Consider the following 15,610-nt stretch of genomic DNA (forward strand, 5'->3'; position numbering starts at 1 on the left):
TGATGAGTGGGATAGTCAGATTCTTTCTCCCTGGTGTCATCCTTCCTGAAGATGGTGACCCTTTGTTACTAAGTGCCACTAGGAAGTCTATATAACCTCACAAAAATTCATGAACTGATGCCTTGCTCCACTAATACTTTGTAGAGAGCCTCTGCCGCTGAAAACGAGTTTGTCTCCCCTTTTAGTGAAATTTGTCATAGGCCACAAAGCACTTCTGCCACTGCTTTATTCCACTAACAGGGAGGAGGCTTTGTTCAATCAGAGCAGAAAATTTCTTAAGGCACTCAGGGGAAAGAACCGACTGCAAGGGATATAGCTGATGTGTTCTCTTTTCTGCATGTGTGTGTTTAAGAGACTATGCACATGTCTAGACACCATTTGATGTCAACTTCTTGTGTGTTGCTTTGAGTGAGGCAGGAATCAAACTGAAGAAGCTGAGGAGGAAGCCCTAGAATGGGAAAATCTTGGATGATTGGTTGCCATCCTGCCTGTCTCTATACTCCTCCTGGGTACCATCTCTCTCTCCTTTTACTATTTATTTCTACACTCTCATCTTACCCATATGTGCCACCATAAACGGAGTCACACATTCTCCTCTCTCATCCACAAAATACAGTCCTAAAATGTGAAAGAAGGAACCATCTAACTACCCAAGACCTCGTTTTCCCTTCCTCTATATATTAATGTTATCTTCAATATATATTGCCATACTCTGACTGCGTCCCATTTTTCCTTTCTCTTATCTTTTGATCCACAAGCTATTTCTGCACCTTCTGCCATCTTTTACAGATTAACTCTCTTCTGGTCTGCATAGTCTTTAGTTTTTCTCCTTTGTTGTTGTTTCTTCTTTCCTTTTTTTTTTTTTTTTTTTTTTTTAAATATCCTCTGGCCAGCAATCTTTGAGCTTTCACACAATTCCTACTCCATATCTCCTCATTCTCACTTTACATCTCTCGTTCTCTAGGACACCACCCCTACCAAATCCTACTTTCCTCTATTCCATATTACCTTTTTGCCCCACCTCTCTTGACAGGCTCTCCACCTCACTCAAGTTCCCATTGTCAATTTCCCTGAGTCATGACCAGACAAAAAATATTCCGCCTCAGACTTCTGGCCAGTTACAGATGGCACAGCTTATCGGAACACAGCAAAATGGTTGCACTTTTAGCCTTTGAGATGGCAGCATCAGGACTGGTGCTTGATACTGTGGCAGTCCCTACTCACTAATTTGGGTGGGATATTTTTAGTGTCCCAACTGAACATCTCCTACATACAGGGCCATCACTGCAGCCTACTCAAATTGGGATAATAGGGACTGCCAGAGTAGCAGTGTATGCCATTATTACCTGAAGATGAGGGCCTACATTTTCAAAAGGGCTACTGATTTTCAGTGTCCAATTTATGGAATGTTGACATGGCCTGATTTTCAGAGAACAGATTCTCAGCATCAGGTACCTAAGATGTATCAAGCTCCACATTCATACACTGAGGTACCCAAATTCAGTCACTTTTGAAAATGTAGACCAAGAGTCATATTAAGGATACTGATAACTTCCTGAATATCCTGAGAATGAAAGTAAACAGAATATTTAAAGGTGAACGGCAAAAGAAAAATTAGAATTGAGGTAATCAGACTTCTATGCTGAGTATCCTCTACTACATAAAGAGACGTGTTTTAACTTACAGGATGTATTCAGCATAGAAATAAGTTTTAACTACCATTTAAGGCATTCCTCACTCCCCAAATTAAAAATATTTTGTTACTTCCTGATTCACTGAAGATATCCTAGAAGGCTCCCTCTGTAACACCGTAAATACCATGCACTGTATGGCCTGCAGTGAATCTTTTTCTGGTATCTAATGTCACCTTCCTGTATACATTCAGTGAACCAAGAGAATTTCAAAAAGGAAAAAAAAATTGTTAAATGTTGCTTCAAACTTATCTCTGGAGAATGATCTCTACAAACTGGTTATACGGAGGACAAATTTTTAAAAACATTAACAACACTGATAAATACTCTCAAGTGCATCTGTCATATACAAACACTGTAGACTACATACAGTACAAAAGTCTAATTACCTACAAAAAGTATTTACCTGTTGGCCTTGGGGACTCTGTAAGATTTGTGCAACAGCAGCAAGTGTATCTGTATTAGCAATTTGAGACACCCACGGATCAGGTAAACTTTGTACCACATTGGCTGGAGTAACAGGGGTCACAGGAGTTCCTGAAAGAGGGAAAACAAGGTAGAGCTAAGTGCTGTTAACATACTATTTTTTATATACATAAAGTACAGCAGTAAAATTTAAACTGCAATTCAGAGTCACACTGAATATGGTAGTTTATTTTACATTATGGACCAACTGCATAAAACAATTTTTGAACTGTAGAAGTCACAGAGGTTACACTTCTACGTAGCAATTTTTAAATGTCTGAAATGAAAGATGGGTTTGTAATTTAAAAAAAAATGTTTTTGTACTAAATATAGTGCTCTGGATAAGTGCCACATCCACATCCATGGAAACCATCAATTCCTTTATCCACAGAACAGCACAGCATGGCAGGAGTAATGCAAACTTCCCCACCAATGTGCCTAAATTGGTGGAAATACCTGTAACTGAGTCTCATGATACATTCTACTGTTGGCCTGTCTTCTGGGACTGCCAACAAGAATGCCACTGAAAGCAAAATGTGGTGGTGTTCATTGTGATCTGAAATTTGGAGGGCGTCTCCTCTATTATGGAGAACTTCTCTTGTGTTTTAGGGGAACTGAGGGAGAGCTCAACTGGCTTCAAATTCATTTTTAGTCATCAGATGGTGATGACTTCTGGTAACTACAGGGATGGCCATGTTTGAAAATACAGGTGAAAATGTTCAATAGTCACTACCATGCTCCAAATACTATTGGACCAATGAAAATCCTTAATACTATTTTAAACTTAGTAGCATTACAAGATGAATGTAATCAGGAAAGATGAGGAACACAGTCAATTTTGATGTTACAAATTGCCTTGGACTAAGTCACTTTAAAGATATAGTATAAATTACAAAACTGTAGTTAAAAATGTTTTTTCTGCAGAAATGCTCTTGTGTTATCAAAGCTCAAGAGTCCCATTCTGCTAGGTGCTGAGCAGATACATAACACAATAGAAAATCCCAACTTAAGAAAGAGAGCTCACAATCAACATGTCAGACAAGACACAGCAAGTGAACAAAAACAGACAAATGGGGTGAGGGTAGGTTGAGGGTATAAGGCAGCAATAAAATAAAAGAGTTAAACAGAAAAGCAGAAATCACATATCACTATTGGCCAAACCAGTATCATAAGATAGTGATCTGTAGACATCACAGAAGAGGTAGGTTTCAGAGTTGGGCTATGCAAAAGACTCAGTTGTCTTCACTGTAGACTACAGTACAGATGATAAATTTTAAAATATTTAAAATATTCATACAAACAGAGAAATTGCTAGAAGAGGAAACAGGTGAACAATTCTAGCTTTGGAGAGATGTTGGCCCTAGAGATGGAAGCAGCTCCTGACCTGCTGCAAGATAAAACTTCAGGGAAGAGAGACATATGCTCCACAGGTAACTATAATGAAGATGTCCAGTAACCTGCAATCTTGCTGTACTCTCCCTGCTCATCCCCGGGCTGGGCCTGCCTACTTTACTCATAATTTCCACCCACAGCCGTCAGACTCCTAGGGTGAGAGTCTCCTCTGTTTTGTCTTTCTCCTATCCAAATTTCTTTGGGGACGAATATTTCTGAGTCAAAAGGTAGAGTTCCCAGGCTGGGATTTTGCTGATTGGTTCCATGCTGTAGTTCTGATGAATTCAGAAGTCAGAGCAACACCCCCTCCTTCCTGTAACTCAGAAGTGAAGGCAAGTGCTGAACAATGCCAAATCCAAACTACAGAAATAATGTTTTAAAAAATAATCCACATCAGATTTCATAAAGTGTTAGTACGGTAATAAGTGATGATACCAGCAGTTTAATGCAGTAAAAAGAATACGAATATAAAAAAATGCACACAAGAGACATGAAGCTCATGCAAAGTGCTTATCTAGTTCACATAATAAACTATACGCACATACACACACACAAACAAATTAATGGATATAAACAAGTTTATCTATATTTTGGATTTTCTACATAAATAGTGCACATTTAAATTATTTCATGTATATTAGTCTGATTAAGTCTACACAAACAGAAGAAATCAAACTCCCTGATTATAGGCAATGTGAAGGCAATTCCTTAGATTATGTTAAGTACGATCATATGTCCAGCAAACAGAAATACAAATTTTGCTTGAAGTAAATGTAAGACAATGATCCTCAATAAGAGATTCTCACACATTTATGGCACCAATACTTAATGAGTTTTTTTTTCCCCCTTTATGATTTATCACTGATCCATTGTTTGTATCTGAAACTATAAAACCATTTCTTACTGGATAAACCAGGGTGGATAAAAAAAATTTATTGAAAAAAATAAACATTGATTTTTTTTATTTAAATTGGATTTCTTAAATTTTAATATATTTTTTTCAATACATCTATTTAAAATTAAATTTGAAATGACAACCTATGATAAAATCTATATTTACAATAATCTATTACAATTTAAATCAAATTACAAAATTAATACTAAGCAGTACAGGTTTGTTGCCAAAGTTTTTAAGAAAGTAAAATACTGAAGTGGAAGTCACTGGCTAAGTACCTGGAACTAGAGTTTGTAGAAGTGCTAAACTAAATTTTGACAGCAGAAGCCTTTTTTGCAGGTGAAGAGAGAATATTTTCTTCATTTCAGTTTATTCAACTAGTTCAGTTCAATGACTAGTTCATTGAAAGTTAAGAAACTGAATGGAAGCTGAAAAAACAGGAAAGCTTGCTTTCCTCTTCCAATCTATGAATAGAAACTAGGTATGAAAGAATGAGATCTGCTAGTTCTAAAGTCTTGAAGGACATAGTGACCAGAAACAAATCAGTTTAACTCACTAACTACAATTAAATACTTCTTTTGATTTATAAATCAATTGTTTTAAATGCAAAAGATATTTTTATGAATTTTTTTCGTATGTATCCACCACATTTAAAATGGTTTTATTTAAGAAATTACATTACAATGCTGTTTTTGTGCATTTTTAATTCCAAATTCCATCCAAATAGAGTTGACACAAATCACAAAAATCAATCATCCAGTAAACAAGAAAATGCACTGTTCACCATTTTCTAATATAATAAAAAAATGTAAAAACTAAGAATATGAGTAAATGTAAGTTAAGCTATATAAAATGTTTAAATAAATGTGTATAGATACACTGGATCCTTCTGGTTAGCAAAAAAATGTTCCAATTTTAGGGTAAAGTCTATATTATATTGCAATTCAACACTTTAATGAGAATCAACTCTCCTTTAGGAAAATAACTTAAAAGTACAAATGCAAAACAAAATTGAAATTATTTAAATCAAGATTTATTGCTTGATTATTTAAATCATGATTTAAATCTGTAATTTAAACTGCTCTGATTTAAATCAATGCAAACTGCATATTACAATTAAAGAAAAAATGTGTGGTTGGGAAGTAAATGCATCTGGCATGGCCACTTTCGATTTATGGTACTTCCCTGATCTACATGCTGGTTAGTTATTAGATGATCAACTTTCGTCCTTCAAACCATTCAATTTAGTTTTAATACTTGCCTGGAGACTAGCGAAAATTCTGGTCCAATTTCAAGCATGTCAAGTTGACAAATGATGATAGCCAAACAGAAAATTCTGTTCCAAATGTTGAAGCAAGCTTTCCAATTCACTGAGAGACTTATATCCCATTTTCCTTTACCTGGTGTATTGTTGCTCATAGCAGCTGTTGTACTGGGCAAGACTGGAGTCACAACTGGAGGAGGAATTCCTGCTGCCATATCCAGGAGAGGCTGAATAATTTCACTCTTGAATACATTATTCTTCTGCCACAAATTTAGCACTCTAACAATTTTACTCTAAAGGAAAAATAGGACAACAAAAGGATTAACGCTAGAAAATTATATGACGACTATCATGTTTGATACTGTCAATTTATGAAGGTAGAAACGCTTGCATATTTAGAAGCATACTAGAAAAGTATTGGTTTGGCTTCTCCAAATTCTGTACTCTTATTCTTGGAGGATAACACTAGAAAATTATCTTAAGGGAATAATTTAAGAGTCATTGACACTTAAAAACTAGAAATCTTTCCTCCCCTCCTAGCATTTTAATACAAGCACATATTAAACATGGCTCAAATTTATCTACCTCTGAGCACCAGCATCATTTCGATCCACCGAAACGTGCACAACTGAGAATAATGAGTTACCTACTGCTGCTGAGACAGAAGAAAGAGCCCAAAACTGTGTGTGTAAGTTATGGTAGAGACTATTTTTAAAATGTAATTTTGTTGATGAAGTAGTATTAATCTGGAAGACCTTCCACATCAAATTACAATAATTATACAGTATTGCAGTAATATAGATGAACTTTGGACTTAGATGTCAGTTTCCTTTAGTACGCTGCAAGAAACTATGAAACCATAGTCTCGGCAAATTCATACAGAGAATTGTGATGTCAATTTAACTAGCTCATTTTAAATCAATTTAAGCTTACAAAAGGTGCTTTCATCCAAAATCTGTTTTGAGCTCTCCAAAACCTTCAATTATATGCTGAAATTTTCTGTGTTTTAAGTCTTCCCAAAGGTGATTTTTTTGAAAGTCTGAACAAAACTACATTTAGCAACTTTTAAAAAACAATGTGACTTGGAGTTGGGAGTGAGGGAAGAGGGGAAAAGAATAATTTTCCATGTTATAAAACCATGTTCTCCCAGCCTTCTCATGAACAACTCTAGCACAGAAATTTCAGGAGACTGAAAGTTGAATCTGGTACAGAAATAGCCTTCACTGAACGCTTTTGTTTGTTCCCAGGAAAACTGCTTTTGATTTGTCAACGTTCTATTGAGCATACACGAAATGCATTTTTAATCAACACCTATACAAGTGTGGAAGACTCCTTGGCTGGGGTAGAGCTGGCTGTGCCTCCTGTTACTTTTTCCTACCACCCGCCTGTGTTGGGACGTTCTGGCAGTGACCCTGGCTCGCTGGAATGGCCCCAAAAGAACTGTTCCATACAGTGAAAGTTAGAACTGTTCAGTCCCTCACTGCCCTAACAATCAAAAGGACTGGAAAGGTACCTTAAAACAACTTAAACATCTCCCGCTCAGCTCTTCAAACATAAAATAGGCATAAGGATTCCATCACAAATAAAAGTGGTACTTTCTTTCCAAGGTATTTCATATAATTCACAATTCTATGCATTTCAAGACTATACTAATTTTACCAATACAATGTTTTCATATATGGATATGGATAAATTTGGAAAGTGTTCTCTCTTCCAATTCTGAACTAAAATGTGTTGGCCCTACTTGAGAATACATATCCAATCACCTCCTCTCATACACCTTGTAGAAACTTCCCATACACTTCCTCACAATAGGTGAGGGGACATTCCTTTGCAGTACACTTCTACATAGATCTTGCCCTCTCTTCTCATATAGATACCTCATTTCAACCAACTGTCTCTCTTCACAAGCACCCTAGGTAGAGGTGCCCCTGGATCTAACTGGATACCGTTCTCCCTCAGACCAAATATGCTTTCAGATATTTTTTTTTACTAGCCTTAAGAAGAAATTATAAGGATTACAATTAGGTCTGCTACAATAAAACACTAATGTTGTCAAACCTTTTTAATTTTCTTTGAAAATATGAAATTCTAATAATTGTTTTAGAAGAAACAAGACATACCTTGTCATCCCCAGGACAACGGTATAAATTCTGGAAAGTGCTGATGATATTATTGCTGAATCTAGGAGCAAACACATCCTTCTCTTGCCCAAACTGATGCCGGGACTGTCGCACAATAGAGTCAATGACATAGAGACCAGGCACCTTGTATTCTGGTTTGCACTATACAAAGAAGATAGTTTAAAAATAATGTATAATTGAAAAAGAACAAAATCATGCAGTTAAGAGCCCAAGGACAGAAAATATCAACAAAATCTCAAATGACTAGATTTCTCCACTCCTTACATTTTATAAATTGACTTACCAATACAAGTAAATGCTTGTGATGGTGCACAATAATTTTTAATTAGTCAAAGTTCTATGGATATCAATATCATAACAATAAGACTTTAAATATATATACTATTTTTTAAAAATACATTTTATCTGAGTTTGCATTGTATACATACATGATAAATCTGAAGCCATCTCAATTATTACAGCCTCACTGAAATTTTCAGCTCCTAGTACCTATATGAATCATGCTGAATATCAAATTTCATATCATTCAAAAAAACGGGACTTATAATCAGTCTGGCAATTTTAAACTAAAACAAGGAAGAGCGTATAGTTTTGAAATGTAATGCTACTGTACCCTGGTCAGATAAAAAGCACTGCACTAGTGATCAGGCAGAAAGAATTTCAACAAAGGGAGTTGGGGCTTGGTGTTAGCAAGTTTCTACATTTTTTTTTCTTTCTTAACACTCACTCAAAACTCTGGCTCATTTTAAGTCCCCGTAAGCAATATGACAAACCTTCATCTGAAATAGAAAATCATTAACTATTTCTGTCCCTAACACTCATACGTTTGTTTACTTGAGAAGACACTAATTGTGCCTGTTTTAAAACTTTGGGAAAATTTGAAACTTACCATATATACCTGTTCATAAGCCAAATATTTTTGGTAAAAAAAAATCACGCATCAAAGAGCAAGGGTCAGCTTATAAATGGGACTACACCAAAATTTGATTATTTTAAGCTCTATGACAGGGGTTGGCCAAAGGTGGCATGCAAGCTGATTTACTGTGGCATGCTGCTGCCAGCCTGGTGTCCCCATCACTGGTGCCGCTCAGCCCGCTGCCTGCCTGGGGAGTGGATGGAACCCTGGGCCAGCAGCAGGCTGAGCGGGGCTGGCAGCCAAGAACCCTGCTGGCAAGGGCCGGCAGATGGAACCGCAGACCGGCAGCGGGCTGACTGGCTCAGCCTGCTGCCAGCTTGGGGTCCCAGCCACTGGTCCGCTCAGCCTGCTGCCAGTCTGGGGTTCCATTTGATGGCCCTGTAAAGGCAAAATGTATTACTGGCACGCAAAATCTTAAATTAATTACTGTGAATAAATGAAGACTTGGCACACCACTTCTGAAAGGTTGCCAACCCCTGCTCTATGGAATCACTGAATTGAATATCTAATACATTGTCGTTTTGTTTACCTGGAGCGTAACACCATTTGGGGTGTATGGGGTTGTCAGGGAGGGGTAGTACCTCTGATGCGGGAGCAGTCGTACTCCTAGGAGCAGCTCATCCACTTTGGTCCCCACTTGACACCTAGCTCTCACCTGTGGCTCCAAGTAGCTGTCAGCATGCGACAGCGGCCACACCCTGGAAACGGTCTCGACTGGCGGGCTAAACCAGGTGAGGGTAGCCGATGAGTCTGTGACCCTCAGTGAGTTAGGGCCTGTCTACCCATTGCATGCGAAGGCTGAATCCAGCTAACTGAGGAAACCTGGTTCAATGGTCAGGAAGGCGGTGACAGCAAGCGTTGTAGAACTCAAGAGCACGACAAGACACGTAGGCGTCCTGGTCATCCACTGCGCCCTGCCCTATCTCCAGTCATCTCGACTCTTGTCTTGCCACTGGATATAGATAGGAACTGGGAAGAGAGAGTGGCAACTCTCCCTCAGTTTAATCCAATTCACGCGCAAGTCCCGACATCATATCATATCACATCATATCAAGTTCTGTGGCAATGGGTGAGCAACGAAGCAGCAGGTGTGGATACAGTGGGAACTGTAACCACGGACCTGCACACAGGCAGCTCAGGTATAATGGTCGTTCCTCACTGACCGAAGCAGCAGCGGAGCTTGGCGTCTTCTTGAGCGGCTGAGCAGCCCTATTCAGGATTGCACTGCTCGCCTCTGTAAAATAAGGAGGGGGCTAGAAAAGATGCCCTAAACATTGCCTGCTTCACCTTACCCTGGCCAGCATACCGCAGATGGCAAGGATCCCACAAAAGCGGTCAAACAAAAACAAAACTTAGAGTGACATCGATCACCATTGGCACATGGAATGTGTGCACGCTACTGGACAACATCACAGCAGACAGACCAGAGAGAAGAACAGCACTTGTCGCCAAAGAGCTCGCACGCTACAACATTGACATTGCAGCACTTAGCGAAACTCGCCTTGCTAATGAAGGACAGCTGTCGAAGTCAGGCGGAGGCTATCCATTCTTCTGGAGTGGCCGCAGCAGTGATGAGCATCGCGAATCTGGAGTTGGCTTCGCCATCAAGAATCATCTTGTTTGGAAACTTGCCAGTCCCCCCAAGGGTATGAATGACCGATTCATGATAATGCAGCTTCCGCTTCAAAAAGGAAAACAAGCTACTCTGATCAGCGCATACGCTCCCACAATGACCAACCCAGAAGATGCGATGCCGCAGCCTGGGAAGGAGTCATCGGGAAAAATGGAATGGGAAAGCACATGACCTTCTGATCACAAATACGGTCTTCCCTACCCGTAACAGGACTTTGTGGATGTATCTCCATTCCAAGCACTGGCATCTGATCGACTATGTCATCATTAGGAGAAGGGACAGAGAAGATGTCAGGGTTACAAAAGCTGTTGGACGGATCACAGGCTCATAGTATCCAAAATGAAGCTCTGTATCATGCCGAAGAGACGACCACAAGGCTGTAAGGCTCTCAAAAGGATCAACGTGTCGAAGCTGAAGAACAGCCACCTCACTGAAAATCTAGCGGAAAACCTAGAGACTGAGCTTGCTGATCTTCGTACTGAGGATGACGCTGAGAAAGAGAGAGCGATTCTGCAACACTGTCCATACAGCTGCATCAAAGGTATTGGGGCCCTCTACACGCAGGCGGCAAGACTGGTTTGACGAAAATGATGCAGAAATCCAGGCCTTACTTGCTGAGAAGCACCGCCTGCATCGTGCATATCAGAACGATCCATCCTCAGCAGCAAAGACGACCACCTTTATCAACACTCACAGAACAGTACAGAACCGACTGCGCAAAATGCGAGATTTGCGGCTGAGTGCCAAAGCGGATGAAATCCAGGTGTATGTGGACAGGAATGATTATAAGCAGTTTTATAAAGTCCTCAACAGACTCTATGGTCCACAGTCTTCTGGAAGCTTTCCCCTCCTGAACTCTGATAGCACTGTGCTCCTTACAGAGAAGACGTAGATTCTCCAGAGATGGGCTGAACATTCTGAAGCAGTTCTTAACTGTCCCTCAGTCATCAATGATGAGGTCATTGACAGGATGCCCCAGGTTGCAGTCAATGACTCCATGGATGCTTCACCAGAAGAGGACGAAGTGAAGAAAGCCATCAACCAGCTGTCAAGTGGCAAAGCCCCAGGATCAGATGCCATACCAGCAGAGGTGCACAAAGTCGGTGGATCTGTGCTGCTATGGAAACTCACTGAGCTATTTCAGTCCTTCTGGAAGCAGGGATCCATTCCACAGGAATTTAGAGACACGTCCATCATGCACCTCTATAAGAGGAAGGGCAATCGCCAGGTATGCGACAATCATCGTGGAATCTCGCTGCTCTCTACAGCGGGGAAAGTTCTTGCACGGGTTCTGTTGAACCAACTGATCACTCACCTGGAGCAGGGCTTACTGCGAAAATCACAGTGCAGCTTCCGCAAGGGACATGGGACTATTGACATGATCTTCGCTGCGCGTCAGCTACAGGAGAAATGTCAAGAGCAGAATCGTGAACTCTATACAACTTTTGTGGACCTCACGAAAGCGTTTGACTCTGTCAAGTCGCCAGGGCCTGTGGAGGATCATGTCGAAATTCAGCTGTCCAGACAGATTCATACGGATGGTACATCAATTTCATCACGGTATGATGGCTTGTGTCCTGGATGACCGTGAAACATCTGAGGCCTTCCCAGTCACCAATGGCGTCAAGCAACGGTGTGTTTTAGCACCCATTTTGTTCAGCATGATACTCTCTGCCACTCTGACTGATGCCTTTCAACACTGCACTGAAGGAGTAGGCCTGAAGTACAGAACTGACTGGAAACTATTCAATCTGAGGCGACTGCGTGCCATCACCAAGGCGAAGGAAACTGTACTTCGAGACTTTCTCTTTGCTGATGATTGTGCTCTGAATGCTAGTACAGAGCCAGAAATGCAAGCCAGTATGGACAAGTTTTCATCTGCATGCAACAACTTCGGTCTCACCATTAACATCAAGAAGACTGAGGTCATGCACCAGCCAGCTCCCCAGGCTCCGCACTCAAAACCGTCCATCACCGTAAATGGACAGAGACTTCAGGCAGTGGACCACTTCACGTACCTGGGCAGTACCCGAGCAGTGTCAATTGATGATGAAGTAAACTGCAGAACTGCTAAAGCCAGCTCTGCATTTGGCCGATCGCGCTCCAACGTCTGGGAACGTCGAGAGATCAGCCTACCAACGAAGCTGAAGGTCTGCTGAGCAGTGGTGCTTCCAACTCTGCTGTATGCCTGCGAGACGTGGACTATCTATCAGAATCATGCATGAAGGCTCAATCACTTCCACATTTCCTGTCTGCGAAAGCTTCTAAAAATCAGATGGCAGGACAAAATGTCTGATACTGAAGTCCTTACCAGAGCCAGTCTGCCGTCAGTTCACACACTGCTGATGAGAGCCCAGACCAGATGGGCCAAACATGTCGTGAAAATGTCAGACGAGCGCATTCCTAAACAGTTCTTCTACGGAGAACTCACCCAGGGAAAGCGCTCCCATGGAGGAAAAAACAAGCGGTTCAAGGACATGCTGAAGACCTCCCTGAAGTCCCTCAAAATCAACACTGCCACATGGGAAACCCTCGCACTGAACCGTCCAGCATGGCACAGCCTCATTCACACAGGCAGTAATACCTTTGAGGCGAGGTGTACTGCTGAGGTTGAAAGAAAGCATGAGCTGCGCAAGTTCAGAGCTGGCCACACATCATCGACAGTGCCATCACGTTTGCCCGATGTGTGACAGGATGTTCCATGCCTGAATCAGACTGATCAGTCATCTTCGGATGCACAGAGCCCGGTCATCGAACAAATGAGTTGTTGAGGTCTTCATCGACAACGATGGACGAACACCACCACCACATCACCTGGAGCGTCTGTAGGCATGGAGCCCCTAAGTATATATGGTATATACAAATATATATGGTATATACAAATGATCCTTGAGGGGACCATTTGAAAATTTAGTTGGGGACTGGTCCTGCTTTGAGCAGGGGGTTGGACTAGATGACCTCCTAAGGTCCCTTCCAACCCTAATAATCTATGATTCTATATATATATATATATATATATATATATGGCATATACAAATATATACCATAAATGTATATGTATATATATGGCATATATATATGTATATACCATAAATGTATATGGTATATACATAAATATATATATATGGTATATACAAATGGTATAATACCTATAAAATCACTGACGCACAAAATATAATCCTAGTTACAAAGAAAATTTTACACAGGAGAAATTACTCCCAAGGTCTTGTGAATGCACAAAGCTGAACCTCTGTAACTAAAATCAGTTTAAAGACATATTTAGTTAAACTGGTGCAAAACTTTGTGTAGCCACTCTTATATCAGTGCATCTTCCATCTGTACATTTACTGATACGACCTAAAACAATATGAACCACGTTTTTAACTTGATTTAAGAGAGTCTCATAGGTATTTATGCTTCTTTAGCTAAATCAGTTTAAACACACAACTTAAACTTGTGCAACTATGTGTGCAGACCAGGCCTAAGAAATAAATGAAACCTAAGACAGTTCATAAAATATTCTCAAATATATCTTGCATTGGTTGCAATCAGAATCTTAAACACAATAGTGCAACTTTCGTATCACTAGAGTCACAGAAATAAGAGACAGAAAACATCTTCTAGTCTGGATTTCCTAGCAATTTGGACAGTCCAGTTTTAAAAGTCCCGAGTTACTGCTGATCCGACCATTTCCCAAGGTAAAGTGGTCCACAACCTAATAGTACTCATTATCAAGACTTTTTCTGGATATTTACCTTAATTTTTCCATTCATTTTATCCAGTTTATAACCCAGTATATGACATCATAAAATTCCTTCCTTTCCTTGGTGTTTACACCCTTGAATACTCATCTTGAATGCCAAGATATTTGGGTATTTTTTCAGTCATTGCTTAGATTTTCTAATCTTTCCTTAAATCTCAACCCCTGCAGCCTTCTATCACTTTCATTGTTCTTCTCTGGAATCCCTCTACTCAATAATATCATCAGCAACATGATGCCCGTGTCATGATGTTCATGAGCAGTATTTCAGGAGTGTTTGCACAGGAGCTATATGTATAGCTACTGTTACCTTCCTGGCTCATGCAGTTCATAAACATATTTATAGCACGTTGTAACTCATGTGTCTAATATGCTGCCCAATCTCAACTCTAAATCCTTCAGCATTCGCTCTTTCCTGGTTTCTCATTTGCACTAATTATCTAAGGGGTAAAGGAGTTCAGGAGAGCTGGCAGTTTCTCAAGGAGATAATATTAAAGGCACTACTGCAAACTATCGCAATGCGACGGAAAGACAGAAAGAGTAATAAGTCAACATGGCTTCATCATGAGCTCTTAGTGACCTGAAAAACAAAATGGAATCCTACGAAAAACAGAAACATGGACAAATTGCTAAGGAGGAGTACAAAACAACAGCATGCACAAGCATGTAGGGAGAAAATCTGAAAGGGTCAGGCACGAAATGAGATACATCTAGCAAGGGACATAAAAAGCAATAAGAACAGGTTCTATAAGTATGTTAGGAGCATGAGAAAGAACAAGGAGAGTCTAGGTATAGTTAGTGGGGAAAGAGCACTAAATTGATGACATCAAGGAAGTGGAAACGTTTAATGTCTATTTTCCTTCAATCTTCACTAAAAAAGATTATCAGTGACCAGATACTCAACACGATTAATTAACAAGGGATAAGGACTACAAGCCAAAACATGGAAGTAACAAGTTAAAGAATATTTTGGTAAGTTAGATGTATTTAAGTGAGTGAAATTCATCCGAGGGTACTTAAGGGACTAGTTGAAGTCACCTCAGAACTGCGAGCAACTATCTTTGAGAACTCAAGAAGCGCTGGTGAGGCCCCAGAAAATTGGAGAAAGGGCAATCACAGTCCCTGTCTTTTAAAAGAGGAACAGAGAGGACCCAGGGAATTATAAAACCAATCAGCCTAACTTCAACACCTGAAAAGATACTGGAACAAATTATTAAATAATTAATTTGTAAACACCTGGAAGATAATAGGGTTACTATGAAAAACCAGCATGTATTTTTCAAGAACAAATCATTCCAAACCAACGTAATTTCCTTCTTTGACAGGGCCACTAGCCTAGTGGATAAGGGAGGAAGCAGGAGAAGTGATATATCTTGATTTTAGTGACGCTTTTGACACAGTTCCACATAACATTCTCATAAGCAAAGTAGGAAAACATGATCTAGATGAA

The 15,610-nt window shown here is 40.0% G+C and overlaps 1 protein-coding gene across 4 annotated transcripts in view; it reads right to left on the reverse strand.

The window, feature by feature from the left end:
- Window positions 1-15,610, reverse strand: part of SCAF8 (SR-related CTD associated factor 8) — a 243,793-nt gene that overhangs the window by 193,536 nt on the left and 34,647 nt on the right. For all 4 annotated transcript variants that reach the window (XM_050949431.1, XM_050949430.1, XM_050949429.1 and 1 more), the window contains exons 4-6: window positions 7,831-7,992; window positions 5,844-6,000; window positions 2,098-2,228 (exon numbers count right to left, since the gene is read on the reverse strand). In XM_050949431.1, the coding sequence (XP_050805388.1) occupies window positions 2,098-2,228; window positions 5,844-6,000; window positions 7,831-7,992 (450 nt within the window). The remainder of the gene's footprint in view (window positions 1-2,097; window positions 2,229-5,843; window positions 6,001-7,830; window positions 7,993-15,610) is intronic.

The sequence above is a fragment of the Gopherus flavomarginatus genome, chromosome 4 (genome assembly GCF_025201925.1).
Source record: "Gopherus flavomarginatus isolate rGopFla2 chromosome 4, rGopFla2.mat.asm, whole genome shotgun sequence".
In the NCBI taxonomy this organism is placed as follows: Eukaryota; Metazoa; Chordata; order Testudines; family Testudinidae; genus Gopherus; species Gopherus flavomarginatus.